Raw genomic sequence first — 21,791 nt, 5'->3', positions numbered from 1 at the left:
AATTTTTATTTAATGTATGGAGTTTCTTCTCCTACCATGTCATAAATACCTTCAAGCTAATAAAACATGCCACCGTCAAAACTAAATAATTCAACAGAATTATTAAGGAGTTAGTTTGCAAAAACTATTCATGAATCCAATTTAAAACTTAATCATATCTTCCATGGAAATTATTTTAAATAGTTGTTATTTATACTTATTTTTATTAAGTAAAAGTGTGATGGCGTGATAATGGCTCCACGGATAAAGTCCTTACTATACACGCATAAAGACAGGCCTGAGTTCAGATCCTCACTACCCACATAAACAGTTGGGCACAGTAGTATCTTCCAGTAGCCTTAGTTCTGGAGAAAAGTGGATCAGAGATTTACTGGCCTTATTCAGTTAGAGGACCTTTTGAAAAAAAAAAGTGGAGACAAAGATAAGCACACCATTATACAGCATGCACATGGATGTACAACACACACATACACACAAAGTCACATGCATGCACACACTTACATATACACAAGACCTATCAATTTTATCATGACCATCATATCTCAACATCTTGAAATATTTGAGCCACCTAAATACAAAATATTTTTTAAGTGAGAGTGAGAATGAGCAAATAAAGATTCAGGAATGAAGAGAATATCTGTTGTAATTCACTATCCCTGGTTGGAAGCTATTTGATGAATCCGTGAATTTATCATTATCTATAACAGAAGGAATATACTACAGTGTGATCCATGTTAACAGTTTTTCATTGGACATCTTTTCTCCCCCTTGTTTTCCCCAGCTGTAAGCACAAAATGTACCTTGAAAGGCTGCCAAACACCAGCATCATTATCCCATTTCACAATGAAGGCTGGACCTCACTCCTGCGGACCATACACAGTGTGATTAACCGAACCCCAGAGAGTCTGATAGCAGAAATCATTCTAGTTGATGACTTCAGCGATAGAGGTAAGCTGCACTAGTGACATTTTGTCTGAGGTGGTAATTGCACATAATTGTGGAAACAGAAAGATAGTGAGATGGCTTCTTTTTCGTCCCTTCGGAAAGATAATCCTGAAGTTTTACCTGTGCTGTGATTGAAGAAAAAATGTTGGCCAGTTGCAAAAGGAACATAATGAGAAGCTACTGGCGTGGGAGATTTTGTTGTCAATAAGAAATTTACATTGCATTCTACTGAAAATCAGACAGTACTTGGGAAATTGCCTCAAGCTCTACTTCCAGGCATGATAAACCTGGAAACTATGTTGTTGCAGGCACATGTCAGTAGAAAGTTATTCAAATAAGGCTCCAAAGTGTGTTTCTATTTCTGAATAGTATTGTGCCTTGTTGTTTACAGTCTACTACATCCTTGATGGTATGCTAATGTGACTTTACAAATACTACAAGTTACAAGGGACACAAATATAAATTTTTACTCGAAGTTTCAGTTTTGTTTTTTAAATTGTGTCTGAGCATCACAGAAGCAATTGCTATACCAACATAAAAGAAATCCTGACACAATATTAATGATTACCATCCAGAAAAAGCACAATTTGGCTCATAAGGGAGGGATGAAGTTATAAAATGTTTGCTGAGAGTTGGAATTCTTAAATTATATTTGGCTGAAATAAGAGATTGACAATGTAGAGATAGGAAAGCGCATCTCAGTGTCCATCAATACACGAGGAAGAGGTTTGAAGATATTCATATATTTGTGAATGTATTTCCATAGAATAGTGTACTACATAAAGGTGCTTTAATTAGCATGACATCTGCAAGAAAGAGTGGCAGCAGATTATTTGTGCCACTATTATTATTTCATCACAGAAGAAAACCTATCTTGAAATCATAAGGCTGAAGTTCTGTTCTGGAAATTGCATCAGCAACAAAGCATGATGTTTTTTACAGAATCTAAAAGTTATATAGAGGGAAGTTTAGTGTGCTGTATTGAGGAGGATTGACTTGAAATACAGATGAGAGAATTGTCAAAGATAAGTAGATTGTGGATTTTATGTGTCAAAAGTGAACAAAATCAATGTTCTTTTCTGGTGGATGTGGCTACCTTGGTCATTTCTGTCTGATTTTACAGAGGTTTCTCCATTCTGTTGCTTAGTATGTATTTGGTACTCTCTCAGAATGAAATCCTATGTATAAAACTGCAATAGTCACATATCTCTAGAAATTAAAAGCACACTATTTTATTTTTATTATAATTAATGTTAAATTTTTCAAAGTAGCCACATTTATCTCACATAAACATAAGCATTTAAATAAACATAAAACTTTGTTTACAAAAAGTAAAAAGTACAATAAAATCCAAGGTTGCAGATCACCAAGTGAATGGTCTCTAGGGTTGGCTGGGGGCAGATGATATTAGGCAGTATATGTGTGGGTAATTTTCTGCATAATTAACTTTGTCCCGGTAAACTGTTTATTATGACAGAATTTTTACCCTGTGGTACTGCAGTGGGTAATATATGACAGTAGAATAATGTGCTTTTGAGAATAGTTTGCAGAATATACTCAGACACATTTCAAGTGAAATTCTATAGATGAAGAGGATCCATGGTACCTAAATTTCTTAGCTCCAAATTACACTTGGCTTTGGTGCCAGTAGCTACTTTACAGCAGCCGTTTTTCTTCCGTTAGTGTGACCAGTGGTACAGATGTCAAACAAACCAAACAGGGCCAGTTAAAGATAACAATGGTGATCTTTCCCTTTATTACTGGACATTTTTAAAGGGAAATGATCAAATGCTTATGTGAAGTTTTCACTTAAATATTCCATTCATTGTAATACTTATTTTATTTTTAGACTATTTATTTTTATCACAGTCCTTTCAGTCCCCTCAACTTTACACAAATCTGCCCCACTTTGACCCACCCAATTTTATATTCTCTGTCCTGTCTCCTCTCTCTTCTTGTCTCAAAAGCAACAGCAAAGGCAATTAAAAATGTGAAAATCCAAAGCAAACATAATAAGACAAAACAAAAAACCAAGACAAAAAGCACACGTCAAAACACAAAGAGTCTATTTTGTCCCTGCTGGCTACTCATGGGCAATGCCCTGGGCTCTGGTTGGTATACCCAGTAGCTCTCCATTGGAGAAAATTTAGCTGTAAGCCACATTTTGTAATGAAATGCAAGACTGAATGTTGAAAGAAACAGGTGATAAAAATGCATCTATAATCTTATGTTTTACACTTATGAAATTATATGAAACAGGAAAATACTTTTTCCATATTTTTATTTGGGATTATGATATCTTTTGGATAATTTTATTTGGTTTGTATATTATAATCCTATATTATATATTATAATCCTACTAACTCCTTCTAATTATATGACACTGAGTTAGTTAGTTAACTCTTAAGAGCCCCACCTATTTTATCAAAAGGAGAGAATGGTATGTCTCCTCATGTAAGTTATGATGAAGATGAGTCTTGGGTGGTCAAAGGACTAAATGGAGTATGGAACAAACAGAACAGGTGAGACACTGACTTCATCTATTTGCTTGTACTGCATACTCCCATACAACTCTAAAATGGTCTCCATTCTTTTCTGAGAATACATTTGTAATTTCATCAAATAAACCCCACGAAGTTCTTCTTTGTCTATCAAAATCTCTATTCATCTGTCATCCAGCTGTTTCCAGAATGCATGTGATGACTAACTATGGTGATTCATAAGTTTTGGAAACTTTTGGAGTACCTGGACAGAAAGAACCACCCATATGAGATTACTAACTCATTATAGACATGTTAAATAAATAAGATCCCAAGAATTTAATGAAATTGGAGATCACACTGTCTGACAATGTTATGTGAATGGACTTAAAGTTGTGTTTAACAGAATATTTTCCAAAAATGATTTTTACCATGGTAAGGAAAGATAAGTAAGATATCCCAAGGCTGGTCTTACTTCCAGAGCCTCTAAGACAGGAGCTACTTCTATCCTTTTTTTGAACTTGATATATCAATATAGATATTCCATTAATGCTATGATTAATAGCATATTGATAAGGATATATATACATCTATATTGATAACAGTGTGCATTAGCTTTTTTTATAATTTCATAAATTACATCCTTATATTGCTTAAAGTTTTTTTTTATGAACTCTTTAAATCTCAGAACAAGTAAGCTTGACAAATTTAAAGTCTGTAAAGATGTAGTAAATCTGTTAGTTTCCTTAAGGAAATTATTTCTGAAGTTTTACACTTTATTTTCAGTAATACATTCCAGTCCTAGTTCCTTTTAGTATGCGACCTCACTCCTTCCCAGCATATGTGTTGTGGATATTTTGCAATGTCCTTCAGCCAAAGGCAATAAAAGTTTGACAAGACTTAATCAAAATTCCCTGCCCTATATTTTAGATGCCCAAAGTCAATAGAATAGTGACATATGACAAAAAATGAGGGATGGCAATATTTCAGCTATCTTAGCAGCTTATGTATAATATCACTTGGATATACCTATTTCTAATACATGTATGTATTACAGTAATTGGCAAATTCTATTATAAAGAAAACACTAAAATATCATGTAGTTATGAATAATTCTGTTTCATTACTATGTGGTTTTCTCAAAAATCTGCCTAAGTAGAATTGACCTAGTTCTCAAAAGTTATTTTTTAAAGTCAGTATCCCACCCAGGAGTTCTCACTTTAGGTACTTTTCACAAGGCAAGATTGGTGAAAAACCATTGTTTTAGTCTCATAAAAATAAGCATACCATCTCTAAAACGTTAAGTTTGAGGCCTGCAGCTAAATTTTCAAACAACCTCTGCCTTGTTTTTACTATTTAATGCTCACCTTTCCGTAGTGAGTGAGTGTGTAGCTTTGCCCCAACTAAGCTCATAGAAATACACTTTAAAACCTAACTTGAGGCCTATATCATGGTTTCATGGGGGACTTTAAAGCAGGAGTAATCCTGAGCTTATCTCCAAATTCCAGGCCACCTTAACAGTATCCCCATGAAAACTGTTAAAATGTGTGAAATAAGCTAGGGTTTATCCTCAGAGATTGGGTGTGTATGAACATGACAATTCTGTATGTAAGCTTAGACAAGCACACATCCAAGTTAGGGGTAGTCACAGGAAGGCTCAGACACATTTCTGTCAACAGAACATGCATGTAGAGGTTTCACTATGCATCTAGGAATATGCACTAAAGCACAGATATACATATACACACTCACACATTATTGGCCTTCTTTGTTTCAAGTTTTATTATGAACCCAGGTAGACAGTTTACATTTATATTTCCTCTCTGTGTGCTAGATGGGAGGAAAAGAAAGAGACCTTAACTACCTTCACAAGATGGCAATTGTGGTAATTTTGAAGAAATCCAACTTACTTTTCCCCAGATACTCTAGACTGTTGTGGGACATTTGTTTACTGCTGTGGCTATCACTCTGTATGCTGTGAATGTGTTGCTCTGATTTGGTTGATAAATAAAATGCTGATTGTCCAGTAGCCAGGTAGGAAGTATAGTATAGGCAGGATAAGCAGAAAGGAAAATTCTGGGAAGAGGAAGGTTGAGTCAGGAGATTCTGCCAGCTGCCGCTATGAGAAGCAAGATATAAAGATACCGGTATGCCACGAGCCTCATGGCAAAGTATAGTTTTATAGAAATGAGTTAATTTAAGATGTAAGATCTAGCTAGTAAAAAACCTGATCCATTAGGCCATACAGTTCATCATTAACAGTAGTCTCTGTGTTTTTATTTGGGTCTGAGTAGCTGCGGGCCCAGGCGGGACTAGAGAAAACTTCAGCTACAATTTACACTTTGTGAAGATGTGTCTATGTTTTGCCAGACCTGCCTAAGGTGTCTGATTGGTTTAATAAAGAACTAAATGGCCAATAACTAGACAGGAGGGGATAGGTAGGACATCTGAGCAGAGATAGGAACTGTGGGAAGAAGAGAGGTAGGTTTGGGGAGGGAGTCAGACTTACAAAATGGAAGAGAGGTAACCATGTGACAGAATGTTAATTAATAGAAATGGGTTAGTTTAAGTTGTAAGAGCTAATTGTGAACAAGCCTAAGCTAAAGCCAAGCTTTCATAAGTAATAAGAAATCTCCATGTCATTATTTGGGGACTGGTGGTCCAAAGAAAGTCTGACAAGAATGACCTGCTGCACTAGACTGTTGCTGCTGAAGACGTGACCTATGGGCTAGCAGCTTTGCCATCATCTTGAAGCTTTTTAGAAATATAAGATCTCAGGTCTTTCTCAAGTAAAACAGACTCTTAATTTCAATCAGAGCAATTTCACATTAAATTAAAGTATGAATCACTGTCATGAGTGGCAGGTTTAAAACTGAAATCCCAGTGATAACATGGATGAATAAATAGCATCCATGCCAAAGGATCTCCTTCAGAAATATGTTTGTATATACAGTAATAATAACAAGCTTCTACTTGCTTGTATTGCTGAGAACATAATTAACATCAGATTCTTAAGTCTAAAATGGGGAGTGTTATTTTATGTGATGTTAACCTATTACATGTCTTTGAAAGATCCTGGCATGTTCATGAATTTGTATACCTCTGTCTTGCCTTCTTATGAAAGGATTTTTAAGTGAATTTAAGTTCAGTGATACTACTTTCTCCTTGACAAATCTCTTCTTTTGTTTTATAAATAATATCTTCAGCATCCTATGTCTGTCTTGTTATGGAATTAGTCAATAGTTCTACATGCCAAACTCCAAAAGAGTCCTGAATTTCTGTATAGATAGATGATAGATGGGTGGATAGATAGATAGATAGATAGTTAAACAGACAGACAGAATACATTATTTATATATATATATATATATATATATATATTACATTTTATATATACATATAATTTGTGTTAAGATCCTCACTATCATAAAATCCCAGATCTCAATTCATTGTTTATAAAGCTCTAAAATAGCAGTAATATTTTAATGACTTCATGAATAATGATGATGCATCCTTAGTCTTAACATCCATTTATACCATTACTTTCAAGAATGCATTAGATTACATTTCCATGAGTAGACCAATCAGCTAGCACAAGCTTCACAGGTACTCAGAGTGGAACGATATAATCAATGTGAGAAGGTTGTGAAACAGATGAAGAATATCAATGTGCTTCTGTTTTATATTATGAAATACTAACATTAAAGTGCATGTAAAACTTCTGAGATGACAGTCAACAAAAATATTTTAGTGCTGGCATTCCATCAGCAACTCCCCTAAACCATGAGACAAGCACTTTTTATGTGAAAGCTAGCTGATCTTGGAATTGTGTAGATTTAATATTAATATTTAAAATTAATAGAATAACTTATTATATGTCAAAGTATAGTATCAAACACAATACTAATAAGTAGTAAGAACTAAGCAAATCTTATAAAATACAACCTTTTGCCTTTTTTTTTAGATATTCAAAATTGTTCACTGAAAAACTGAAAGAAAGTTGTTCTGATATCTGATGTTGGCTGATCATATACCATAGGATGGAAACATATTGGTAATTTTGGTAAAGTGATTAAAAAAATCATCAGTTCACTCATCTTACTGTAAGAGATCCTGGATGTTGATTGGCATTCCTTCCTGTCTCCATAAATACAATTGTAAAGCAGTAGCATGCTCTCAAGGTCAGAAGGTAATTAACCTACAATGCAGGGGAAGGAAAACAAGAAAAATTACAAAAATGCACAACTCATAAGTGGGACTATTTTGCATTCATAAAATATGAGATTTATCTACTAGTTGAAGCCTGTTTCAAATAGAATTTGAGTCAGAAAACCTGTAGTGTTTTTCTTTTGTGTGTGGAGGGAAGGGTCAAGAGTGGGATTCTCTCCTTCCTGCTTTGAAGTTAATCACCTAATCTCCTACAATGCCTGTATGTAGAAAAGCAACAAAAACAATGGCATACTTCCTGGTTGAGCCTTCTCATTACCTTCAACTTAGAGTAGCTTTTTGTTTTCCCCCCTTTCTCCTAAACTGCAAATGCCATAACCCCATAATTTCAGGAATGTTCTGAGAATTACAACTGTCCAATTTTCATGATGTGACTGCAATGCTTTCTTTGTCCTCACAGAAATCTCTGATAGTTAGGTGCTCCCTTTACAGACTAGGATAAGGATTCTCCTATATTGGTATAGGTTTCTAATAAAATATTTCATGGATTTACCTTTATGATACAGATATTGAAAAGTAGATATATGTAGATAATTGTGTATTTATTCCTAAAGAAAATAATATTTCTCACTTAACTGAAGCTATTTTCAATTTTTATTATTTTAGTATTTATATGAAAATCTTTAATGTAGATTTTCAGAATGTTTTCATCATAATGGGCTATATCTAGACTACTTTTGCCACAAATACAAGTATTGTGGAAAATATGGGATTAAATGAAGTAATACAGTCAAAAGGCACAATGTTAAGTTCTACTACTTGCACATATTTTTGAAAATTAAATATTCCACATAGAATTAAAACAAATCCCATAATTAAATTTATTCTAATTGTTCTTTTAAAAAATCAGCCGGGCGGTGGTGGCACACGCCTTTAATCCCAGCACTCGGGAGGCAGAGGCAGGAGGATCTCTGTGAGTTCGAGGCCAGCCTGGTCTACAAAGTGAATTCCAGGAAAGGCACAAAACTACAGAGAAACCCTGTCTCGAAAAACCAACAACAACAAAAAAAATCAAAGTAAATCAATAAGTTATTATCTATCATGAATATATCATCATTAATATTTTGCTTTTATGGTGGGATTACATTCTTAAATATTAGTTTGGAGTATATTAAATCCTTCATTTTTGAAAGACACTAATGCCTGACATTTACTATTTCAACTTCAAAGAACACATATCTGAAAATAGGTCTCTTAACTGAGTCTACCCAGTGCTCATGTTTTAAACCAGTACATGTAAAGGCAGAGAAAGGCAGAAGATTGACGGTGGATAAGCTGACATGGCTTTCCAATCGCTTTTCTGGAGGGAAATTCTATATGGTTGAATTAATATGGATTTGGCATAGGAAGAAATGTGTTGGGTTTTTTTTTTTTTTTTAAGCAAAACTGTTTCAGCTCACCAGTGTCACAAAGGCATGACTTCCTCAAGAAAACAAATCGTGCAATTCATTTTATGGCAGATTAAATCCCATTTATTTTCCCTGCAGACAGCTGTTTTGAATGGAATGTCGCTTGTGTGAAACCATTTTGTGGATGTTCAGCTTCAGATCTTGGGCAGGCACAACTTTCTCTGATGAAATGAAAGGTTATGTTTTACGATTGCCCCTCCTGTCGGCAAACCCTGGCTTGTGAGCTTTGATAATACACTGCTCCGTATTTCAAGCTGCTCTTTTGATGTCTAAATATCCATCTGCTCTTAATTTTCAAAAATGCATGAATATAATGCAAAATAAAGCCCCCCAAATACAAATATTTCCTCCTTCATTCTGAAGTATAACACTTACTTGGGTAATTATTCTCTTGGCTTTCAAGATTTGTTGATTAAATGATACATTTTGAACATTTAATTAACCTGTGTTTATAAGATAGGCAATTAACAAAATTCTTCTAATAGGAAGGAGATGCTTTATGTCAACTGAGTAAAGGTACCATAGGGGAATGACAGAATCATTGAGATGAAAATTTTCCCACTGATATGGCATATTTGTAGCATTTAAAAGATGGAAAACAGATTCAGAAATTCAAAGTTCCACTTTTTTACACACTGTGGTAGTTTTCTATGCTGAGATCAATGGTAGGCTAAATGAAGTTGGATAGAATTTATGCTTCAATTTGTAAGTCTTCCTTACTGTGTAGTTCATTTTCAGGCATCTAAGTCTGAGAAACAGGAACATTTATGATAACTATCTTTAACTTCATAGAATGATATTACAAACATATAGATACTCTAGATAATTGGATCTAATTTATTTTTGCCTTATCATCCCAATAATAGAAACTATAATTTTTCTGTGTGTATACACAAGTGTGGGAATAGAGGACGCATGAGAGTAATCACGAATTGCACATGAAATTTCTAGTATCAACAATGGCCTTCCAGGACTGCAGGGGGCCAATCAGAGTGATCCTCTTAGAGAAATCAATGTTTCTAGTGGTCTGAACAGCTCTCGGAGAAATGAAGCGGGTCATAAAATAGAGTTAAAGATGTTCCTTTAACTTCACAATGTGATATATAATCAAACTGATGAGGTAGATGAGTTCTTTTGGGCTAAGCCATTGCTGGTCATCAGATTCTGTCATTTTTGTGGATAGATTACGGCATCTTCCCAAGGCTTCTTCATTTCTCCACTGCACTAAGCTCCTGCAAAAGTTCCCACAAAATGAGAGTTATTTGGGGGACAGAGAATTGAGTTGGGAGTAAATGTAGAAGGGATATCTAGCATTGGCTTAAATAAATTAGATTATAACCATTGCTCTTCAATCTGTTTTATCTTACCCCATAAGACCTAGAAGAACACTGAATTGAATGGGTAATTTTTGCTTTAATTTTTCATTTGTTTCTAAGCTGCCAGCAGCTATCATTCCTCACAAAAAGCCTCATTCTGATGTCATTCTGATGTAATAACACTATAAAATCTACTAAATGTTAGCAACTGAGAGAAAGGTAAAAAACAAAACAAGAATGATTTATATATTGAATAAAATATAGCTGATGTCTTATACTTTTGATGTCTCTCTCTCTTTCTCTCTGTGTGTGTGTGTGTGTGTGTGTGTGTGTGTGTGTGTGTGTGTATGTGTGTGTGTCTGTGTCTACACAAATGCACATGTACATTTAGAGGCCAGAAATTGATATCTGGCATTTCTTTGTTTTTTTCTTTCAGAAGAAATTTTTTACTCATTTTACATACCAACCACAGATCTCCCTCCCATCTCTCCTTCCGCTCCCCACAAACCACCCCATCCCCTCCTTTGAAAAGGTTAAAGTCTCCCATGGGGAAGCAGCAAAGCCTGGTACCTTCAGTTGAAGCAGGCCCAAACCCCTGCGCCTTGCTTCAAGGCTGTTCAAGGTGTCCCACCACAGGTAATGGGCTCTAAATGTCAGCGAATACACCAGGGATAGATCATGATCCCACTGCCAGGGGCCCCTTAAACTTACCAAGGAACACTACTGTCTAACTTATGCAGAGGGCCTAGTCCAGTCCCATGCAGGCTCCACAAATGATGAGATTTCCTGAGTAATCTGTGGGGGGGGGGGCAATAGAGAGCAGAGGATGGAGGATGAGAACACAAAGGAATGGGATGATCGAGCTGGAACAGGGACCGAGTGGGAAAGCAATAAAAGAGATATCTTGATACAGAGAGATATCATGGGAATAGGGAGGAACCTAGTACTAGGGAAGTTCCCAGGGATGCACAAGGATGACCTCAGCTTAGACTACTAGCAATAGTGAAGAGGGTGCCTGAGCTGGCATACCCTGGTAATCAGATTGGTGAATACCCTAACTGTCATCATAGAACCTTCATCCAGTAAGTGATAGAAGCAGATGCAAAGATCCACAGCCAAGTACCAGGCCAAGCTCCAAGAGTCCATTCAAAGAGAGGAAAGAGGGATTCTATGAGCAAGGGACATCAAGATCATGATGGGGAAATCTACAGAGACAACTGAACCAAGTTAGTGGGAACTCATGAACTTTAGACCTACAGTTGTGGCATTTCTTTTGATTAAGTTTCATCTTACTTTTCAAGACCAAGTCTTTAGCTAAACCTGGAACTGGCCTATGTGGCTAGGCTGGCCAGCCAGTGACCTCCAGGGAAACCCCTGTCTCTGTGGTCTCAGTGTTTGTACTGTAGACATTGTGCGGTGCATAGTTTATAAATGAGTGTTTGGATGAAGATTCATCTCCTCAGCTTACCTGGCATGCACTCTACGGACAAAGCTACCACTCCATTCCAATTTTGACTTTTAAAAGATGTATTTCCACGTCTAACTTAATGCATGCATTTTGGATTGCCTTAAAAAATTTAAACAATTGGTTATTTTAAAGGTCTGGATATATCTTTCCCTCTGCTTTATAAAGTTAAAACACTGCTTCATAGAAAATTGATGAAAGTCTCCATGTAAAAAAAAAAGACTTGTATTTTATTTAAATGTTTATCTATATATTCTGTATTACTGAGTGTTATATATTTATAGCCTCTTGGGATATAAAGTAATAGAGTAAGTATGCCAAAGCCTCTGTGCTACAGACAGTCTTCAATTTTTTACTCTGTGATTCACAAGCCCTGCAGCCTTGGAAAGGATAGGGTTGGAAGTGGATTAGAGAAACAATAGGATAGTGGTTCCTTTTTAAAAATTTTTTTTCAAGAAATACTATCTCTAGTAAATGACAGGTAAAATAAATACCTCAATATAGAAATAAGGCAGAAAGGTAGTTCATGACTCCTTCAAATCAGTTCATATTCAAAGGTATAAGCCTTTGTAACATGCTCACAGGAAATATAGATTTTATATTTTTGCCATGAATAATTTTCATGAACTGATGATGAAGTAATTGCATAAGACCGGAGTCATAAAAGCTAGGTCCTTGTATACAAAAAGCAAATTGTATGATCCAAAGTTAACATACTTCTTTTTTAAACTGTGGGAAAATTCTGAGGACAATCCAAGTTTTTGTTTTCAATAATTAGAGAAATAAGCAATACGAGTTAACATGGGTTTGTTAAATTGTGATCAAATATTGTCCCAGAGAGAGGTGTATGGCTTCAAAGCTCAAGTTTCTTTAGAGTCAGGACTTTCTCCCAAGCAGAATGGTCTGAAATTACCATTTTATCACAATGGCCCACCAGACCTTGCTACATGGGTTTTCCCAAGGCTGTTTGCATGCATACCCACTGAACATTCCACCGAACTTCATAGAGACAGGCCTGGGCACTGAATGCCCCCTACCACAGTCTGCAAGGTGAGACCAGATAATTCCACAGCAGGATGATTCTCAGTGCAACGCTAAGATACTGGAAGTTTTTGAATGTTTTGTCTTTGCTAACATGATCCAGTACCCTTTTCTGTATTCAATTCCCTTATACAGCAGAATCAAGCTGGAAGGAGACCCTCATGGCACTGGAAGTTTTTCTGATTCACAAAACACTACAGATGACATGGCTATCTTATAGAATTGTATTAACTTCTCATTGTAAAGAGATTTATGATTCAAAAGAAATTGTAAGGAACAGGAAAGACTCAGGAATGAGTAATCCCAAGACCCAGGATGTCTACATTTAAATGTCTACAGATTCTGGGCAACAAATAAGAAATTCTAAGGGAGACATTGAAGCTATGAGCTGAAGACACTGTACACATTTTTATATTAACCACCTTATCCCTATGGGAATGGTTTGGTTTTGGACAGCTGGCCCTTAATACCAACAAACAATATACACTTATTAATTGGTGCCTTGAATTTTTGGCAAGTGGTATCAAGAAAAGTATATTTATCTGTACTTCCATGACATATTTTGAAAGCACTGCATAGTCATATATTTAAATTTAAAATGTTAAAGGAATCTCTGCTATTTCTAGAAATTTCCAAAGTGTAGGTACCACCATCACCCAGATGTATCCAGCACCATCACTCAATTTGACTAAGTCCACATTTACTAGTAAGCAAGGCACTGGGAACTGATCCCTAAAATTGAATCACAAAGTACAAATGAATCCCTCAGTAGACCCCCCAAGAGGACATGAGACAAAGGGCATTAAAAATAAGAGAAAGCTGCTGCAGCTGACTGACTGATTGTTCCTTTGCTTAATGGTCTGTGGCTATATGGTCTAGGTGGACATTGTGAGATACTGTTAGAAGTTAAAATTTGGAAGAGAATAGCAATCAGTCATTTCAGTTCAGATGTGACTCTGTTGTATCAGATACCACTCTTCCATCCAGAATGAAACATGTTTCCATGTCTCTGTGAAACATGCATCTCAAGTCCAGGTATCAAACCTGGCACTGCTTGCAGGCAATCTTGTTCAGTTCCTGCTTGGAAGCTCACAGTTTCTTCAGCTTGTTCCCTAATTTGGTTTCTCAGTCTCTCCTTGTGGCTTAAAACAACAACCAAAAAAGGCACACTTAATTTGTTAACACCTGATAAATATGGGCAGAGAAAATAAATATAAAACAATTACATGCTTCTAATTTTAGAAGATCAGTCACAAGGGCTCAGTTGGTTCAGGATTTGTCATCCATGAAGACCTGAGTTTTATTACCATTATCCTTACATAGAGTCCAAGAGCTGTAGTATGAGCTTGCAACCCAAGTTATCTACTATGTGCATGCATGTGCATGTGTGTGTGATACGTGTATGTATATGTATACATATATATGTTGTATATGAAAAATGGTGCAGCTTTTTCTTTCAATGTAAAAACTGAAAAGAATTTCTAAGAAATCCAAAGCTAGTACTTTTATGACTCACAGTTATGTAACATTTTTAGCCTGTTTCCTGAAGCCCTTTCACATCAAGTTATGGCAACCTCTTGTTAGGCCTTGAACATCTCTCTTCAAAAACTGACTACAACTTAGTTTCCCCAAGTATAATGAGAATATTTTAACTGTGTCATTTTATTTTACCAAGAAATAGAACTGTGAGGAAAAAAAAACTTCAAAATACAGTACCTTTAATTAAAATAATGTCATTATTTGCCTTAAATGAGTCTTCAGAGTCTTAGGTTAAATAAAATAAATATACTATTATTTTGGCTGAAAATCTATTATCCTCTGGGAATTTTTAATTTTAAGAGTATAAATTTATTAATACTAGAAAAAATAAAATGTTTTGTATGACATAAGAGAAAAGAAATACTAAGAAAATATATTTTATTGCTTATAATATAAAAAGGTTCAGCACTGCCGGGCGGTGGTGGCACATGCCTTTAATCCCAGCACTTGGGAGGCAGAGGCAGGCGGATCTCTGTGAGTTCGAGGCCAGCCTGGGCTACCAAATGAGTTCCAGGAAAGGCGCAAAGCTACACAGAGAAACCCTGTCTCAAAAAACCAAAAAAAAAAAAAAAAAAAAAAAAAAAAAAAAAAGGTTCAGCACTATGTATAGTGTATGGAAGACTTGTTTCATACCTAATTGTCTGTAATTGAAGTGAACCTTTAAGTTATACAGTAAGAATGTTCAATTGATGAATGAAATAGGATAAAATTAGAGCCATGAAAGACAGAGGAAGGAGAGGAAGAAAGAGAGGGGAGGAAAGGAAAAAAAGGAGGGGGGGCATAATAGGTAACAGATCAACAGATAATATAGGTAGATAGGTCATAGTTATATAGTTGGTAGATGATGGATAGATAATTGATAGATGACAGATGATTTAGAAAGGTGATTTATGTAGATGATAGAAAGATAGATGATAGATAGATGATTTGGATAGGATAGATATAGGTTAATAGATAGATATAGATAGATGATTTATATATACATAGTTTGATAGGTAGATATAGATAGATAGATAGATAGATAGATAGATAGATAGATAGATAGATAGATAGATGGTTTAGATATGTAGATATAGACGATAGACAGACAGATGATATAAATAGACAGATAGAGTGGCTGACAGAAAGACAGAGAGACAGATAGACAAACAAATGGATGGTAGATGGCTAGGTAGATAGTAAAACCACCCAGAATTATTCGTTCACTATCTTTATCTAATTAAAGTAGAAACTATAGGTCTACCTCCCTAAATGAAACTCTGTAAGGACAGTAGTTGTAACTTCCTGTTTTGTTGCAATTATGTCCTCAACGGCTAGAATATAAAACTGTGAGTACCTAACCCATCATCCCTGATTACATTAAAGTATCATAAAGGGAAATACAGTCTCTCTCCACCTTTGAAACTAGGAACAAACCTCTCAGCACCACAGCTCTCGTCCTTCCTTACTCCTTCAGCATCCCTTTGCATAAACTTGTGAGTTCATTGTCTAATATGGGAGACCTTTTCTTTACAAAACTTAATGTGAGTAGTGAGCACCTCCAAGTTTTAACTTTTAAGGGAGGACAAAAGTTCACGGAGTCCTATTAATTTGGTAACCTTGACAAAAATCAGAGACATTTTAAGAGCTTAAAAAGCTAAGCTGACCCACCTTTAGACATTGGGTATAATTGAAGACAATTTCAGCTTCCATTAAGAGCTTTGTTATGTACAGGCTCTGTCAAAAAAGAGGAAAAATGAGCTAAGCCTCATAACACTGCGTAAGAGCAGCGATTCATCTGCATTCACTTCGGCTTGAAACCTGTGCTCAGAGGATGGGAAATAGATCATTTGACAGCTTGGGCATTAGGGATTGTTTTGCCTTCTGGAGACTTTCTAATCTTCTTTGTCCCCACATTTATTTCTGAAGGTCATATTCCCACACCACATAATCATAATACTAAAGATCATATAGAAAACTCCATTGACATTTCCCTGAAAAAAATGCTTCATATTGACCCAATTAACAGAGTTAAAATACATTAGTCGAGTGTAAACTTCAGATGAATATGTTTAACCTAAGTTATTTCTTTATAATTTTGGTTGCCTAATCTAGTAGCTCCCCTTGAAAGAAGAGTGGCTATATCCAAACTGGTGGGACCTGAGTTATAAGCAAATAATATTATTTTCTTTTGATAGGTTTAGCTATAATAGAGTGAACAAATGTTTGTGTATGAGTGGAGTATATGTGTGTGTATGTACATGTGCGTGTGCATGTGTGTGTGTGTATGTGTGTGTGTGTGTGTGTGTGTGTGTGTGTGCATGTGTGCACATGCAATAGGGAAGAAGGAAAAGGGGGAAGAGGGAAGAGAGGGGCAAGTGAACAGGAAGTTTAGGAGGAAAACAGGAAGTGGTTGGGGGCAGGGGAGGAGGAAGAGAACAATTAGAAGGAACAGAAAGAGGGGGAGACTTTTAGACTTACGTTTTGATCCTCCCTCTGTATTGTACTGTCTGTTAACTCAAACTAGAATGGTTCTTTTGTTCCCATGTTATTTTTCTTTGTGAGTGCTCATACTTATTAGTCATTAGCTTGAGTTTTCTGCTGAGATCTACTGACAGAACAGGGTTTTAGAAATTACACAGCTCAGACATACTTTAGACAAGATCCTGGTAAATTTACCAAGACAGCGAATGTTCCTACGGTGCCACTAGACAGACAGACCTTCTTGAGGTGTTGCTAATAACTTATTTCTATATCTGGTTATGATATGTTGCTATTGGAGAACCTGCTTTAAACCATGTAAAACATGCAGATCCTGTATGTCATTACATACAGCTTAATTAATTTAATTCATTTTTCATTTTCTGTAATACTTCAAAGATCTGACTTACATGCCAGAAATGAGGACAAAGGTTGTGCTAAATATCCATTTTCTAAATTAACACAGTTTTTATCATGCGTTGGTTTGTCGTTTGGTACTTCTGCAAGTGAACCAAAACAATATATCTAATTAATATTTAATTGGTAATATGTGAATCTTAATTTTCATATATATTATTTTAAGTAAATTTATCTTATATCACAGATATGTCTCATTAATATATTTCAGATATTAAAACAACTTACCAATACTATTAACATTCTACAAAATTGTAAAAACTGATTTTTTTCTGTATTAGTAAAGATATAAAATGGCAAAATGTATGTGAGGAACCATTTGTGCTTCATAATAAATCTGGAGAAAAACAGACCAAGCAAAATGGTGTTTATGAATACCATAGAAATTGTTGTATGCAGAGTTTTGCATTGGCTCCTGGGACATACTAATGCTATCTAATACTAATTCCAATAATATCAAATACTAGCACATTGAACTATCTCATGACACCTTTAAAGACTACGTCTCTTCTGCATATGCTGATCTGTAAGTGGTTTTAAGACAGCAGAAATGCAGAGGGGAAAGGATGTGGCCCAGTGTTTCAAGCCCAGAATACATCTTTCAGCACAAGTACCACCTAGGATATTTGCTGCATATTATGAAATAAAGTCCCAATATGAAACTTCTTGCACCTACAAGAAATATTTGGGAGTCCAGTGCTCTTGTACTAATCTCAGGAATAAATATTGATGCTGGACCACTTTTCAGCTGAGGAAGAGAGAAGCATTTCTTGATTGCCTATATTCTCTCCTGCAAAATGAGTAGCAGATACCTACAGGCAAGCAGAGGTTACTAGAACAATGAAAGGATATCACCTGTCTGGTTTGGAAATAGTGAAGCACAAAAATAAATGCTAATTAATTTAATAACTCTGACTTGTATATTCATCTTGGAAATATATGAAAGCAATCAGGAAAATGAAATACTGTAGGTTTGATGGAATTCACATAAAACACACATTAAGATAAATTAGAAAGGGTTTTGTTTCATTTTCTTGCATGATATAACTTTCTGTTCAAATGAACAAATGTGATCATAATTTGTAGCTACTACTCTGGAAGTTTTTTTTCCTTTACCCTAGGATCTTAAAGTTTGGTGGTTACATAAATTATACATTGGTACCATAATGTGAGGAAAGTATACTACATCATGTTGATTTATAAAATATGCATGTTATCAGCCAAATTTTTGAAGAGTGTATCCCTGAAACAATGCATTATAAATTTGATGATGTTCTTCTTATCTTTTATTTACATAAATGTCATGTATGAATTCATTTTATTAAATATTTTATATTTTTTCTTGAAGGTTATATAAAATCTTTTATAAAAATCTTTTAATATTCAACACTAGAGTGGGTCAGTATATGGTGGATATTATTTTGATGTCACTTAACTTTTGGTGTCTATGTTCTATTTTTAAATGTGAAAAGAAATACTGTTAATTTTAGGATAGCTAGACATTTTCCTGTGATGCATACCAATTAGCACAAGTCGCCGATTTTAATGGTACTTCAAACCAAAGAAAGCTCTTCCCTAAGGCTTACAAAATGTAACAAATTTGTGAAAAAATAATTCATAAAATTTACCATGATATAGAAATAAGTTACAATTAATATAGTCACCTTCTTTTTGGGGGGATTGGGGAGGCATAGGTCTATGTCACTTTGCAACAATGGAGACAGGATATCTCATCATGAGGGAATTTTGCTTTCTTTTTATTTTAGTTTGTAAAATTCTGTATTTCTTTTGGTGTTTGCATTAGAATGACAATGAGAACAAATTTTGTTTTGTATTTACATAAATTTCCAACAGTTAAATTTAAAGACATAATCTGACAAATAAAGGTATCATATTAACAATCGATTTTTTTCATTATAATATGTGGATTTGGGTTTCTGCCCTCTGATAGGCACTCTTGGTGAATTCATGCTGACTATTGCAAAGAGCAATGTATACATAAGCTTTTAAATATTTCCATGATAGCCATGTTGAAGACATTTATAATGACCTTAAGGATGAACTAAATTATGGTGCCAAACTCCTCTTCTGCTCAATGGCCTTTTACTTTTCTTTGTGAGAGAAATACATGTTACTCATATTTTGACTGTTTCACTGCTGAGTTGAAATGGGTCTTAGTATTTCTAAATATGAGAATACAAGTGCCATGCAAACTGTAGCATTTGGAAGTATATTCCCACATTGTGTGCATTGCTTTTGTGTTCCTGATATATCCTTGAAATACAAAGCTTTGTAATATTTTCTCAGTCTCCTCCCTCTCTTCTTCCCTCCCCCTCATATGTGTGTGTGTGTGTGTGTGTGTGTGTGTGTGTGTGTGTGTGTGTGTGTGTATGTGTATCTGTGTGTCTATTTGTCTATTGGTCTGTCTGTGTGTGTCTGTGTATCCATGTGTGCACACATGTGCATGTCTTCTGCCTTTCTGCTCTGTATCTACCACAGCCTAACAAAAGTTTGTGAAAAGCTACTCTGTGTTTGTTCTTTTGAGCTTTATGTAATTTTAGAATTTACTTACAGGCATTGATCAATTTGTGTTCATTTTTGCCTGTTGTGTTAGGTAAGGGTCCAAAGTCTTCCTCTTTTATACATATCTACCCTTCCTAAGCAACTGTTAAAGACTACTCTTTCTCCATTGAATCTTCATAGAATTTAAATGTAAAATCAAAACTAATAAATGTAAAGTCAAATTTCATGACATTCAGGCAAGTCCTTTTTGTTCTATTTGTCTATCAGTATGAACTACACACTGTGATAATTAATGAAGTTTAGTAACAAAGTTTTAAGTCAGAAAAATGAGCCCTTTGGTTTTTAAACTTGTGAATGGTTACTATGACAATTCCTACACAATTGTATTCTCCAGTACATTACAGAGTCAGCTAGCTGAATTCTACAATAGAATAGGGAGCAACTGAATTGTTTTCTACACATTCCATTTAACCTGTGGAAAAAACAAGGTTTTCAATTATTAAATTATTTATTTATTTGTGTGTGTGTGTGTGTTATACATGCATGCGTGTTTTGGGATGTGCACATATGAGGAGGCCAAAAGAAGTTGTCAATATTTCTCTATGATCAATGACAATGTCCCTTCTTTCATTGCTGGACTTAGTAATCTTTTTCTCATGTCATCAAGCTAATATTTGCCCACTTTGTAAAACTTTTGTTTGTTTAATAGTTTTCTTTTCCTATTATCTATTCATTTATTTCTAAGATCATGGTACTGGCAGTTGTAATGTGTGGTGAGAACAGTTTATTAGCTTACAGTTAGCTATCTGTTCAATATATCCTCACATGGTAGAGAGCACCCAAGAGAAAAGTAGTCCCTTATTTACTTGTAACTGTGCTGTCCTTAAAAAAAGTCTTAAAGAGGTAGAGCCAGCAGGATACATAGGGACAAACTAGCAAGAATTTATTAGAGACACTAGATCACTCACTTCTGAAGGCTGGAGAGTGTCCCAAGAGGCCACCAGGAAGTCCAGCCCCTGAGAAGTCTTATGCCTCAGTCCTAGTGCAAAAGCCTCAGAATTAAGGGAACTGATGAGCCAGCTTTCAGCCCTAGTCCTCCAAATCAATAGCTGGTGAAAAATAAAGAGCCTACCAGGAGAGCAAAGCCCTCTGAATCAACTAGGCAGGGGACATATGGCTCACAGAGACTGAAGCTGCAAGCACAGGACCCACACAGGTCTACACCAGGCCCTCTGCACATGTTATAGTTATGAGCAGCTTAGTATTTTATGGGACTCCCGACTGTGAGAACAACTGGGTCTCTGACTCTTGTGCCTGCTCTCGGGACTCTTTTCCTCCTGATATGTTCCAACTTCAATATGTTAGTTTTCAGTTCATCTTATTTATTTTATTTTATTTTTTGCTGTTGCCTGTTCCTTTCTAATAAGAGACAGAAAGGGAATGGATCCAGAGGGAGGGGAGATGGGGAGGAACTGGGAAGAGTAGAGGGAGGGGAATCTATAATCAGGACATATCATATTATCGTATGAGAAAATACTCTATTTCCTTTAAAAGAAAGAAAAAGCAGAGACTAAAGGCTAATGAGATTGCAGTGCTGTTCCGTTATTTATGTGGTTTGTGTCCAGTCACAGTTTTTCTCCCTGCTCTCAATTCCAATATTTCTCCAAAGTTCATAGCATGAACTTTACTTCTTCCTATCAGATATATTTCAATTTTGTATTATAATACAAATGTGTCACTATCAGCCATGTTACCACGAAGTATAATTTTTTATTTCTATGCCAGATAAAACCACATTATTACTGTTTTGTGTGTATGAATTTTTTCTTGGTGCTTCATTTTTTTTGTTCTGTTTTTGTTCATCTATATATCTATGTATATCTATTTTTCATCTATATATCTCTAATATTCATCAATGAAGCATACAGACCGGGAGTTAGTCTGCATTTTTTGTTCTTTGTTCATCTGT

At 35.3% G+C, this 21,791-nt stretch overlaps 1 protein-coding gene across 1 annotated transcript in view; it reads left to right on the top strand.

Moving 5' to 3' along the window:
* Nucleotides 1-21,791, top strand: part of Galntl6 (polypeptide N-acetylgalactosaminyltransferase like 6) — a 1,088,908-nt gene that overhangs the window by 488,483 nt on the left and 578,634 nt on the right. The window contains exon 5 of the mRNA XM_052752327.1: nt 782-948. Within this exon, the coding sequence (XP_052608287.1) occupies nt 782-948 (167 nt within the window). The remainder of the gene's footprint in view (nt 1-781; nt 949-21,791) is intronic.

The sequence above is a fragment of the Peromyscus californicus genome, unplaced genomic scaffold (assembly GCF_007827085.1).
Source record: "Peromyscus californicus insignis strain IS unplaced genomic scaffold, ASM782708v3 Scaffold_23__1_contigs__length_62951481, whole genome shotgun sequence".
Lineage (NCBI taxonomy): Eukaryota > Metazoa > Chordata > Mammalia > Rodentia > Cricetidae > Peromyscus > Peromyscus californicus.
Note: the sequence above shows the minus strand (reverse complement) of the source record. Positions and strands in the feature narration are given on the sequence as shown.